General features: G+C 39.3%; 1 protein-coding gene across 1 annotated transcript in view; it reads left to right on the top strand.

Moving 5' to 3' along the window:
- Positions 1 to 4,960: 4,960 nt before the first annotated feature.
- SEC24C (SEC24 homolog C, COPII component) overlaps positions 4,961 to 13,245 on the top strand; it is a 30,584-nt gene continuing 22,299 nt past the window's right edge. The window contains exons 1-4 of the mRNA XM_010169651.2: positions 4,961 to 5,165; positions 8,149 to 8,232; positions 10,717 to 10,858; positions 11,860 to 12,038. Coding sequence (XP_010167953.1) covers positions 4,991 to 5,165; positions 8,149 to 8,232; positions 10,717 to 10,858; positions 11,860 to 12,038 — 580 coding nt within the window. The 5' untranslated portion in view covers positions 4,961 to 4,990. The remainder of the gene's footprint in view (positions 5,166 to 8,148; positions 8,233 to 10,716; positions 10,859 to 11,859; positions 12,039 to 13,245) is intronic.

Here is a 13,245-nt window from a genome sequence, read left to right as displayed (position 1 = left end):
TTCTATGATTCTATGATTCTATGATCTGTTCTATATGCTGTATTGGACCTTGCGCAAGGTGATAAATCAGACTAACAAAACAGGATTTAATGTGGCCCTTCTTTAGAAGAACATAGAAGTGATCACACCTTAGATGTGAACCATGATTTTTGTGTCCTGAAGCCTGAAAGACCTCTTTGAATCAGCCCAGGAAAGACTAGGCTGCAAAAATCGGCTCCAGTACCTGTTGTGTCAAGAAGCTCCAGTAGCTAATCTATCCTTCCTTCTCCTGAAAGTGTCTTCAGTGAGAATATGGTGGCTTCTGGACTTTCACGGATATTCTATTTTAAAGTTTTATTTTGAAAACTGTCTCTTATATCTCTTGAACTGTTAAAATGTTTCTGGCAGTGACTCGAAATGTATAGATGAAGAAAATATTACCTATGGTGTGAAAAGTTGAAAATCTGCCCAGAGCACCGCAAAAATACAATTAAATTGGACAGTCAATTCCAATAGTGCCATTGGATGATTTGGGCAAATGTATGGGAGGTGTTTGTTGTAATGACCCGAGTGCTTCCAGACTTCCAGGATATGAGCTTATCTTCCAGGATTTTCTGTAGGAAAACAAAACAGGGGTTTCTTTTATCTGGAAAGAAGCAAGTGTTCCATGCTTGTAGAGGACCTAGCCAAGCTGTCAGTGAAACAAAAGCAGAGTGTTCTTAGCTCCAGAGTCTAGGTCTTTATAAGAACAGCATAACTTTGCTACTTCTCCAGAAAGTTGCAGAATGGAAGCATTAAAAGCACTGTAGGTAATATTCTGACTTGGTCTCTGAGGATGCTGATTGTCTACTTCTGCCCCATCTTTTGGAAGTGGTTTTGGTTTCTGTGTTCAGTAATTAAGTAGACATATTTCCTTCAGTTTCAGCATATTATAGGAGGCCATGCTGATGTCTCTTTTTTTTGTTGTTGGTGGTGGGTTTTTTTTAAGGGTCAGTTGCCCCAGAAGTTGGAACAAACATGCCTTTTTTCTCCAAGACTAGTAAAAAAGGCACTAGCATCTTTCTGAAGGAAAGTGATTTTGCTGTATGTGTTTCCTTTAGAAAGTGATCAAGAACTGAGATCAAGCTTTTGAGTTTCAAAAGGGAATTAACAGCGAATGCAGACCATAAAAATGATGAATATGCAGTTTTCAGTGATTTAGGAGATTTGCTGATTGAAACAAGCTTATATGAATCACTAGGATTTTTTTTTTTAAAAAAAAACAGGTCATAGAAACTGCACTGTAATCTGCTTTGTTTGGATACTAAGGAATCTGGAAACTATTGTAAAAGTTAAAAAGATTCCCCCCCTCCAGTATTACTGAGTATTTTTCTTCCATCAGTTTGCTGCTGATCAGCACTGGTTGTCTGTCTTGTGTAACAGCTTTCCAGTATCAATTTTAGCTGTGTAACTATTTTGACCAGAACTTCCATGGACAAGTGCCTTTATACAGAGGAACAGAAAGCCACGTGGAGTGACCACTTCATGCTTTGCAAGAAAATTGTTATTAATAGTACTGACCATTTGTTGTCATAGTATTTTCCCAATAGCGTGGGGCCTGCTTATTTGAGCTTTGTGTGTTGTAATTGCTGAATAGTAATATAGCTGTGATTCTGTGATAATGTTCAATAGCATGTTTTAATATTAAGTTTGGCTTAGTTCTGGCAATGTGTTACTGCATGCAAAGGAATATCTTCAGTGTTTTTATCAAGTGAATCTTTTCCTTTTTTCTCCATTTTTCTCTATCTGATATATGTATTTCATTTTTTCTGTGATTTATTTTTCTCTTTTGTATCATAAGACAGAGTATAAAATTTTCCCTTTCATCATATTTCTTCAGGTGACAGGGTTCTAATTTACTTTTTTTTTTTTTAAGTGGAGACAAAATGAGTGCTGTTTGATACAAATTACTTTTACTGGAGGAGAAGGAAAATTGAGTCATTCAGTGACAACTGTCTTCCACCTTCTCAGAAGGAGATACTCTTGGCCCTGCCCTTTCTGGCGTTCCACACCAGTGATGAGCAGACATGCCATTAGCGTTACACTTAGAGCGAGTCAAGCAACCGAAATCATGAAGCAGCCTTGTCCCAGCTTCAGCACTGGGCTTGTTGTTGAGTCTTCCTCCTTTCCAGCTCCCTCCTTGACCCTCTGCCACTATAGAGCAAGCATCAGCTTGTGCTGTGGTGGAGAATAGCCTGTGCTGGTTGCCACATGGGCTAGCTAAAGGTCTAAGGTGTATCTACTTTTCAGCTGGGACACTGAGTTAGAACCATCTCCTTTATGTAGCTACTTTTCCCATAGAAAGCGTAGGAAACTTTTCCTCTGTAAGACGTGCATTAAATGAGCTTCCCTCTTGGTGTCGGTGCTCCTGCGGGAGAGCAACAAGTCAGCAGGTAGGACCTGCTTAAGTGGCCAATGCTGCTATTCACGTGAGGGCGGGGAGGCTGAAAAGAGAATAGTAAATGATCATCAGGTAAGATCACTGACTGAGTGTACACTCCCAGCAGTAAGTCAGAAGTGGCTTGCAAGGGACATGCGTGAGTTCTTGCCCTGTGATGCTTTAAAAAAAAAAAATCTTCTGTTGGTGTAACTTGTGAAGAGTGTCTTAATGGTCATTGCTCAGGAGGTGTCCTGCAGGATGCTGCTACTTTGCCTGCAGCTCTTCCTGGAGGAAGGACCTGTTTGTAGGAGCAGTGACTAGAGGCCAAGTTCCTCCTGCGCAATCCAATAAGCAATAGTCAAGGGCAAGAAGAAGAGAAAGCAGCCCTTTTCCTTTGCAGAAAGCCCTGCCTGGGTGTTACAAGATGTGCGGGTAGAGCAGACTTCTCACTGTGTCTCCCCTTTACCTCTGCCTTTGCAGGGGGAACTTTCCTGCTGTACTGTTGGCACTGAACAGGAGGTAGTTGGGGCAGGTCTGTGATCACGATGTGGTGATGCTGGTTGCCTTCCTGGAGAGGAAGAGGTTAACCTTCAGGGTAACATGGGGAGGGAGCAGGTCCCAAAGTCCAGATTTCCTGGCCCCTTGGCTGCTCAGGTTAGACTGTTGTGCAGAACTAAGTCAAAGGTGGTGTGGGAAATCAGAATCTCTAGAAATAACTCTCTTGCTGTCATGTTTGTCATGCATGATCATGTTTAAAAACACTGCAGGCTGATCAAGCGTTCTGTCATACTGTTGCAGATGACATTATATGTTACTTTCAAAAGCAAATTATCTTTAAATATTTAAGATAAGTTCTTTTTCTAAACAAAAGTCCTATCCTTTTATACAGCTTGAAGAATAAAAATATAAAACTTATTTCCATTCATATACAGTTTAATATCTAATTTCAGAGTAAGCATTAGCATTCTTAGTATTAATATTTGTCATGTTTACTAGCTATAGGATGTTAAATGTAGTATGTATGTATCCTAGCTTTATTCTGTAAATAATTAGATTACTCTGCTGTGATATATGTATTTTCCCTTTATTATATAGTTGGATCTGAAATAATTTCTTTCCATGTGGATGGTTCTTACAGAGCTGTAGTTATTTTAGTGCCTTTGCTGTACCACTGTGGTGTCAGTTGTTGAAATAATTCTTTGACATGTTTTTGGTAATGTTAGGAACCGACCTTAGGTTGGCACACTCTAAACAATGTATAGGCACAACAGCTCAGGTGTTTGCTATCCGCTTGAGTTAAGCTGTAGATTCCTCATTGGGATTTACCTCAGCTGGCTGGTGGTTGTTGCAGCTGTATGTCTCCTGTGTGCTAAGATTTACCATCTATCTGTGATGCCCAAGTTCGTCATAGGATTGGACCAAAATATGAGAGCAACATTAGTTATTTGCTTTATCTTAATTTTGCTTTTTTATATAATCTGGAGTCTTTTCGTAAAAAAATGAATTGCTCTAAACACTCATTTCTTTACAGTGTTAGTGTAGATAGTCGTAGCTGAAGAGGGTAACAGTGACGTATGGAGTGTCCAAAGGAGCACAGGGGATGCAAAATACCCTTGAGAAATAGACTGTGAGGGTACCTCCTGTCCCTGAAGTCATCTCCTCGCCTCTCCGCAGCTCAAGAGCTCTGTGGCTTATCTGCCTCTTTGGTTTGGGGTCTCCCAATGCTGTTTTTGTTTTTCTCTTTATCAAGTTAGTCAGTCTCTTTATGCAGTTATCCTGGGGAACTGAGAATCTGTCTTTTGAGCAAGAGTTCTTGCATAACTCTGCTAAGAAACATCTCTCCTGTCTCTGATGTTTCAGGTCTTACAGTTTTGTATAACTCCTTTGGTGACATCTTTGCCTGTGATTCTTTTCCATTTTGAACATCTTTCTTAGGTGAACGTACTGCTTTCGGAATATCTTAGTTTTCTATAATTTATGTACATAACAAGGACCTATTGGTGTTTTTTTTTTAAAAAAAAAAACCTAAAAATCTTATTTTGATCCTGTTCAGGATTCTATCGAACACTTCAAGAAGCAGCCTTTGTGGCTGGTGAGGTGTGTTGCTTGTAGCAAGCTTGATCAAGTAGACTAACAGAGATGAAAGCTGAACTTGTTCAGTGTTATTAGTTTTATGTTAAGGAATCTCTCATCTGTGTCATGAAATCTGTTTTCTGTTGGTCTGATGTTCTGTGAGGTGGAAGTAGTTCATAAGGGGTCTCAGGAAGCTTGAAAATCATCTGCTATGGAATGGCAAATTATGTTTTTTTTTCTAAGATGGTGATTGTAAGTCTAACCAGGATGAAGTTGATTAGAAAACATAGTTTCTGAAAATATTGTTTTCTAACTAGCTCTTGTAAAGCATTATTTATCTTACTGGAAAAAAATGTGGTGCGAGAGCAAATTACTGTTAATGTTTTACCTTCCCTAGTGTCTCAGGAGCTTTCATTTCTGTGAAAGCAGTAGGGAAGTTGGCCAGTTTGGTTTTGTGTTTGCTAAAAGCCATTTTTCCCCCCTTTTTGCAGGTGAGATTAGTTTGGGGATGTGATTACAATGAGTGTAAACCAGCAAGCTCACACAGGGCCTCCTTACGGGCAACCTCAGCCTGGATATCAGGGATACCAGCAGCCTGCCTACGGAGGACAGCCATTGCCAGGGGTTCCTCAGTCACAATATGGAGCTTATAATGGTCCGATGCCAGGATATCAACAGCCAGTCCCTCCACAAGGTACTTCTCAGTCGAAACTTAATGATTGATAACCTGTGAATTGTTGCGCGCGTGGAATTTCTTCTGCCTGCTTCCTACTGTTAGTCTTTATTTTGTGGTAGCAATTATCTTTTCTTCTGTATGTAGCTCTGTATGCATCATGTTAAAAATCATGTTCTTCCTGTACATTCTGAGGTGGTTATTCTGTTATTTGTCCATTTTAGCAAGGCTTACTCTTCTTTTAATAGCTCATAAAACTAACATGTTGAGAAGCACAGCCTGCTTTTCTTCCATATGTCCTTGCCCCTGTGGTACTGCAGCACCTGACTAGGACAGTCTTCCTCAGGAGGCTGTGTTGAGGGGCAGCAGTTAGGGACTGTAACAAATGTATAATTGAGACTGCCTTATGTTATTATGTAGAAAAATCTGCGCTTCATCCTGAAAGATTAAGTCGTACAACTCTAGGCAGAAAGCGTATTTGGAGCTATTTTCTCTATTGCCTTTAAAATCAATAGAAAGTTTGTGGACATGTGGCAAGCTAGTGTGTTCCAGAATTTCCCTGGTTCTGCAGCATCATATCACTTGTTGGTACAAACAAAACAAGAAAAGAAAGAAACAAAGTAGTTCAACTTTTTTTTTTTTCCTGTTTTCAAAGGAAAGGCTAATTTAAAATTATGAAAGAACTTCAGGAATCTTTGTTTTCGAGTACCTGAATTGCTTTGGGAAATTAATAGTGGCTTTAATGTCTGAAATGTGGAGAAAAAAATACTACTGCTTTGAGTACAACTATTTCTGCCTTTCAAAATCATGTGGATGAATTCAATTCTGCTGAGATGAGCACAACACAAACTTCCATGCTGAAATGTCTGTTTAGATTTCAGATTGGTATTCTAGGGAAATGAGGAATATGCTAATCATGCTAGTGGTCTCTGTATTATTTTGCCCTCCAAATACATCTTGAATTTTTTGTAACTTCTTGAATTTTAACCAAACTCAATGAGAAGGATGGAACAATCAAAGTGCCTGTAGTTGTCTGGAAGCTAACACAAGTGGGAGACTGAAATTTGGGAGCTGAGTGATTACCCTCTTGGGGTTTTTGTCTGGAGTTACCAGGGTAGTGGAGCAGAAGAAGAGTTAGTGTGGTGTGCTGAAGAATGGGTTATTCAGTTGCTCCATCTTCCTATCCTTAATTCTCTTCTTCCCTTCCTCTCAGTAAATCTCTTCCAAAAGCACTTTTAATCTGAGAGTTTTGAATTAATTTTACAGAGGGTTTAAATTACTATAAAAGTAATGAAAATCAGCACTGGGCAGAGGAAAGAAACCCTGCTTCCTGGGAAGACAGAGCTCAGCCATTGAGCACTCTGTTTGGCTGCTCAATGTAGCCATTGACTAACTAGTGTTTCCTGTCCCATGGAAGGAATGGGGAGAAATTGGACTTGCTTCAGTGAGAGATTCAAGAAGAACAAAGATTACTACAGATTTGTTGGAAAAGCTTCATCAGTGTAGCTTTTTACAGAAAACAGGTTTTGGCTGTTAGCAGTGTGAAGAATGTTTAGGATGTTTGTGAAAAGAAACTGATGAGTGTCTTCCACCAGATACTTCAAGAACTTTCAGACTTTACAAATCTGAAAAGCATTTTTTGAAGGGAATTATTTTTTTTCCTTCTGAATTATTTCTGATTTGCCTTCTTAAATTTTAGAACAAATGTGGCTCATGACAGCTCAGCAAGAACATACCTAGAAAGCTTAATAACATGCATATAAACCTGTGCAGATTAAAAATGCAGATTTTGTTTGTGCCAGTAATGATTGAGAGGGAGTGTGATACTGAGGGCAAAAAGGTGGTCTCATTTGAACAACAAAAGTGTATTGCACTACTCTTAAGTACTATCTCATGTACTGTATCGACATATCAGGCAAAGGCCACCCATAATTTGTGGAGATTTATCTTCCATCTTTTCTTCTGAGACCGTCCTTCCTAGACTTAGCAGACTGTATAAAGGAAATCTCAGTTGTCAAGTTGTGCGTTTTGGACCTGTTCCTGTAAATCCAGAATTCCTATCTTTGAAAGGAAGGAATGTGACATTCAGAGCACTAGCACAACAGCCATAAGTTGGCCTGTTAGTAGCTGCTGAATGAGACATCCGGGTGGATAAGAGTGGCAAACAAGCAATGCGTTACCGATGCAGCGATAGTGAAGATAGTGATGGTTAGTGATCCTTTCTACCCCCGTCTCCAGCGTGTTACATTTAGTGCAGGTCTTTGTAGCAAAACCGGTTGTAGCTGCATAACGTAGAGGGAAGAGAATTAATTTCAGAGGCACTAGAGCGACAGGAATTTAGTGAACACTGAGGGGTAAAAGGAAAACTGCCAATGTTACTCTGTGATCTCAAAGTAGTTGTCTTGGGATTTATTTTTAAAATAACAATAAAATTGCTTGGAGGACTGAGTGGAGAACTGTTGGGAGCAGGTGCCATCCTCAGTAAGGGAACCTTTCACATCTGCTTTATGTGACAAACCCTAGCTCTAACTAATGGAAATGTGGAAATGCTGTGATGCTAGTCTTGCTTGGGACCATAAGTGGAGTACTGTGCTGCTAGCTGAAAATAGCTACTTCTTGCTATGAGAATGTTGAAAGAACCGGGACAGTTTTGCACCAGTCTTTCGGTCAGTCTGTTGGTTTCCTTCTGATGAGATCATGCAGCTGAAAGTGCAAACACAGTTGTTTGTGTACCAGTAACAGGCTGCTGCTGGATTGCTTTCCATAGACTCAGTTATGGTACTATTAACACTTACATCATCATTAATATATGAACTATGTTGGTAGTATATGTTATGGGTGCTAGAACAGTGAGAGGGAGTATAGTTTAAGCAATAATGTGGTAAATCTGACGTGGCTTTTATGTATACAGTATTTTCTGCACTGCAGGTTGTCCTCAGCATTGGAAACACTCTCTTGGTGCTTTCTCTCAGGCTTGATTTACTGGTGTATTCTGTCTTTCCAGGTTACTTTCCTTCCTTGGGGTTCCCTTCGAAGGGCTCTCCTGTATCTCTCAACTCTGACACTTCTCTTGCACCTAATTTCATAGGTAAATGGTGTCCTTTCTGTGGAAGTGTTTGTGCTGTGCCACTTCTGTGCTAAGTTCCCATTTAATATGGATATTTATCTCAAAGGTGTGGGTATCTGGTTATTCAGACAGAGGTGGGTGGGACACTTCCCAATCTATTTGTAGGCAGCACTCGAGAAACATAAATAGGATATGAAGAAGTGATCCTAGTAGAAGTCCTTTATGCCTGAAGATTCATAGATAAAACCTGAGTTGTGAGTAATGTTTTCCAAAGACTGATTTGAGAACCTGAATTGTCCCACTCAGGTTCTGTCAGGGAGAAGCCTTAGTTTAAAAGAGTGCAGTCTCCTGCTTCAGCAAACTAAAATGTGAGGTTTGAAATGATAACGTTGAAATGAAAAAAATGAAAAATCTCCCCAAGCACCTTGAGGTTGTTCTTGGAAGTCATGAGATTTTTGTAACTTGTGCTTTCATTTAAGGAAAAAAAGGCTTTTAGCTTCCTTGGCTATTCTGTAGAAACCAGATATATGTTAGGAATAATTATGATTCCAAAAGCTGTGGCTTGAAGAAGGAAATACTTTTGCAAAGGTAGCAATCAAGATGTAAGAATTAAAAACACTGCAAGAAATCATATTGTATTTTACCTGGTATTTTGAAAGAGCAGTGTCAGTTTGTTCAGAAGGTGGGACTCAGAACTGCGCCAAGACCGTATAGTTTTGAGGCCTTGAGTAAAATCATAAGCATTTCCCATTTTGCTGTAATCTGCCTCCATTTTGAGGTCTGTGATGGTTAAGATATCAATACCTTAAAGGTGTTGAAGGGGACGTTCAGGATTCCTGAAGAGTATTGAATCTTAGGATAATAAACTGCTAGATATTCACACCTGTTCAAGTGAATTTTTTTTCAGTGACTGAGCAGTCTGTGGTAATGGTTACAGAAGTATAATTGTGACAAGAACTATAAAAAGAAGATTTCAGAAGCTTTTTCTGAAGTGAGCATGTATTTGTCAGATTGTATGCCTGTTTAAGTTGAGGTGGGGGGAAGTTAATTTAATGTAAAAAAAAAAAAGTAGAATCTCTCCAGAAATTGGATTAAATATGCTTTCAAAGACAAAAGATAACTATGCCAAATGGTTTACATGTATTATCAAAGGAAAGAGATTCAAAAATAGATGAAAGTTTATAAAATTAACTGAAAACCTATCACAAAAGACATTCGGAAATAGAAATACCATAAAACATGCAAATAGAGATCAGGAAATGTTTGGCCAGAGGAACAGTAAGACAAAGATGCTGTAATGGTAGTTTAGAAAAGACAAGATTTAATTAGAGGAAGGTACATAAAAATAATAAATGTCTCTGGAAATAAAATTAAGTCCTAAGCCCAGAGATTACTGGTTATTCATTCAAGGTCTAGTTAATTCCTTCCTTGAATTTACATCCACAAGCTTACTAAGAATTACATGTAGCAGATAAGATAAAAATATGAGAGTTGAAACCTCATGCTTTGGTGTATAAATTATCCTGTAGAATTGAGAAGTGGCTTCTCCTATTTCCTGTTCCATACTGATTCCTCACAAGAAGGTTTCTGAGTCCCTTCTAAACTTGTCATGCTGGTCACTGTCAGAGACACAACATTGTGTATGTGCTGCCCTGGTCTCACGGGGCAGTTTACTCTTATCATCTGTGTTTAACAATACCCCATAAATGAAATACATTCCTTTGTGGTTAGCAGGCATGATCATACAGTTGTTCTATTTATCAGGATTTTTAACATAATAATATTAAAATAGAAGTTTACATTCTCTTTTTTGGAAGTGGACACTGCACTTGGTCTGCTGGTATTGTATCCAGCATTGTGCAGTCTCTGGAAAGTGTGAAGACTTGTTTATGAGGCAAATATGTTTGAACTGTGAGTGAACCAGCTCAGTCTGAAAGATAAGAAAGTATTCATGTTTGCCTCCAACCTTGGGAAGTAAGGAAGAAGAGTCTGTGGTGGCCCCCATTATGTTATATAAAAAAGCAGTTAGTTGGATGTAATTTTTGAAAACTGAATCTACTCACATAACCTGCTTACCTTTCAAGCAGGGAAAACTGACCTGTAATGAACACTAGGTTCCATGTGAATACTCTCCTTGGTCTGGATAAAAATAATTAGACTTGGAGGGGGAAGAATTTAATACCTTACTGACAAGGTAACTTTTTTTCTTAGTCAAAAGATGAAGTTGTCTTTTGAAGACCCTCCACAGTACATATTTTCTGCTTGGTCCGTGTGGAGATGGTGACTAGAGACACTGGCTAAAAATATTTGTGCTTTCAGTTTTGCTACTTCTAATATAGCTGTATAAATTATCTGTTGCTCGTGGAGTACTGATGCATCAATTTGGCCGTTGCTAAACTGTTTCTGCACTTTTTTCTTTCCTGAATTGTTCGTGGTGGTTGGTTCAAGCCCTTGTTTCTGTGAGTAATTTATGATTTTATTTTTTTTTCCCTCTTATGTCTGTAGGTTCATTAAGAGCTCCTCCAACATCTGGAGCTCCCCCTCCATCTTCTGGAGCATCTGTTCCTTCTGGCCACCTGGCATACAATCAGTTTGGACATGGAGATGTGCAGAATGGGATTCCGGCCTCAGCAGCCCCAATGCAGAGGTACATACAAGAAGAGCAAACCATAGCGAAGGCCTGCTTTGGTAGACCTATGCTAGGTCTAGACCTTTTAGGATCTAAACCAAACTGAATACTTTGGTTTTCCTGTGGTGGGCATTGACTTTCTGTGTTGCATCATTATTGTTTTGAAACAACATTTTGCCATAGGGGTATTTGTTAGACAATAATAACCTCTGGAGATAAAAAACTTATGAAAGGATGTGAGCAGATGTCAATGACTGATCAAAACCACTTCTCCTCCAAAGACTTTCTTTGTGGTAGTCATTTTCCCATAAGGAATTTTCTCCATAATTTGTCTTATTTGAAAAGAATTGCATTCCCCCAGCCATAGTATTTGATTCCTTGGCAGTGTGAATTGACCCCTGTCTGGAGCATGTTGCTTGCTGTCTGTCATTACTGAGGAAGTCCTTAGTATTGGTTCTGGGTCCTTTTCTGTCTGTTGTGGATCCTGGATCCCTGAGTTGTCTTCATCTAAAGCTCTTGGGCATCTTCTCAGGAAAGTGACTGCCATTAACTCTGTGGTGGAAGTGGCAACAGTCTTCACTGCTTCATTCTGATTAGTGGTTATGGGGGAGGGGGTTGGTTTTTGTTTCCTTCTGGTTAAGCTCAGCACTGTCAGCTGGAGAGTCCAAATCCTTTGAGCAACAGAGCATTCTTACATAGCTGTGCAGGCCTTACTGTTGATCCCCGTGTAGACTGTTGCAGTATTTTTCTGATTTGTTGCTCCAACTAAAATGGAATTAACAAAAAAATGCTATAATGGTAGAATTTGTATTTTAAGAACGAATAGATTTTTTTTGATGAAAGGGATTCAGATCCATGTAGGATATGTAATTATTTTTTTGAAAGTGAGCTATAGTGCTTCATGTAAATAATTGAGACCCAGCTAGTGTTTATGCAGTAGAAGAATTTTAAAAGGCACAGAGAATTGTAACTGCTGGTATAATGAGGAATCCAATAAAGTTTCCCATCTTCTTTCTCAGGCCACCTGCTTCTCAGCCGTTTCTGCCAGGCTCAGCACCCACGCCTGTCAGCCAGACATCTACGTTCCAGCAATATGGTCCCCCGCCAGCCAGTGTACAGCAGCTCAGCAATCACATGGCAGGGATGACAATTGGCAGTACTACAGCCCCTGCTCCTCCCCCAGCTGGGCTGGGATATGGTGAGGTTTTCTGGCTACAGAAATATGCTATTTCCTTTTATTTATGCTGGTAATTTCATGAAAGATTTGCTCATGTCAGTGATTCATTACCATAGGGTGATAGGAGTTCTCTGGATTTTGACATCTGCCATAGTCAATGGTAGTTTCCTTGACTAATAAAGTCATCATTGGGGCAATCAGAACTGAGACAGTTGCAGGGGACAGTGCAGGAAGTACTGGGGGACAGGAATAACAAAAGAGAATAACAAGTTTCTCCTCAGCTAGGTGAATCTTGGTGTGAAATAAAAACAGTCTGTCCCCGAGTAAGCTGCTGGAGAGTCTGCATGCCTTGCCACTGTTGTGCAGCAGCCCACTTAAAAAAAACCAACAAAAACACACACACACACACACAAAAAAAAACCCACCCAACCAACCAACCAAAAAAAACCAACAAAAAAATTCAAGGGCTCAGTGAATCACAAGAGCTGAAATTAGTCTGAAGGCTTCTGTGAAGGGTTTTGCTGGAAGTTGAGAAGATACTTGTACAGTATAAACTGGATGTAGATATTTTGTTCTATTGTATTAGATCTACAGTCCCACTGCTGTAGATTACAGGATTTTTTTTTAACTTGTCTTTAGTATGTGTGTAGCTGGTCTGATTACACTTTTTTTTTTTTAGATGTTTTGATAAAGTACTTTTTGACAAGCATCTCATACTCTTAACACAGACTTTATAGGAAAATTAGGAGTAGGAGATGCAGATTTCTTCAGCCTTTTGGCAATGTTTTTGTCTAAAATTAGCCTCAGAAATAGTACAGTGGTAAATACTGAAGATACTAGTTCCATGCTATTAAAAACATGAAGCGCAAAACTGTTCTTGAACTACAGACTCCAACTCAGCGTGGAGTTTAAGATACAAACTTATTTCAGTTAAAGAAATCAGTAGACAGACTTATGGTGGTTCTTGTTTTGCATGCTCATGGCTTTGCCCCTTTTTTCTGGCCCTGAATCCTGAAACGTTTTCTGATTGATGTAAAATAAGAAGCTCAGACCTTGAGCGAGAGAACAATGAAGAACCTATCAAGTTTCAGATCCCTTGGAGGAGCTTCAGCTCTGATAAATTTAGCAGGGTGTTCACTTAAGGTTTGCCTCTATTAGAACTGACAAGTCTATCTGAAGATGAGGAAGTGGTAGACCTATTTAGATGATCTAGAGCAGATGAGTTTTG

This window comes from Antrostomus carolinensis, unplaced genomic scaffold (genome assembly GCF_000700745.2).
Source record: "Antrostomus carolinensis isolate BGI_N321 unplaced genomic scaffold, ASM70074v2 scaffold46586, whole genome shotgun sequence".
NCBI lineage: Eukaryota > Metazoa > Chordata > Aves > Caprimulgiformes > Caprimulgidae > Antrostomus > Antrostomus carolinensis.
Note: the sequence above shows the minus strand (reverse complement) of the source record. Positions and strands in the feature narration are given on the sequence as shown.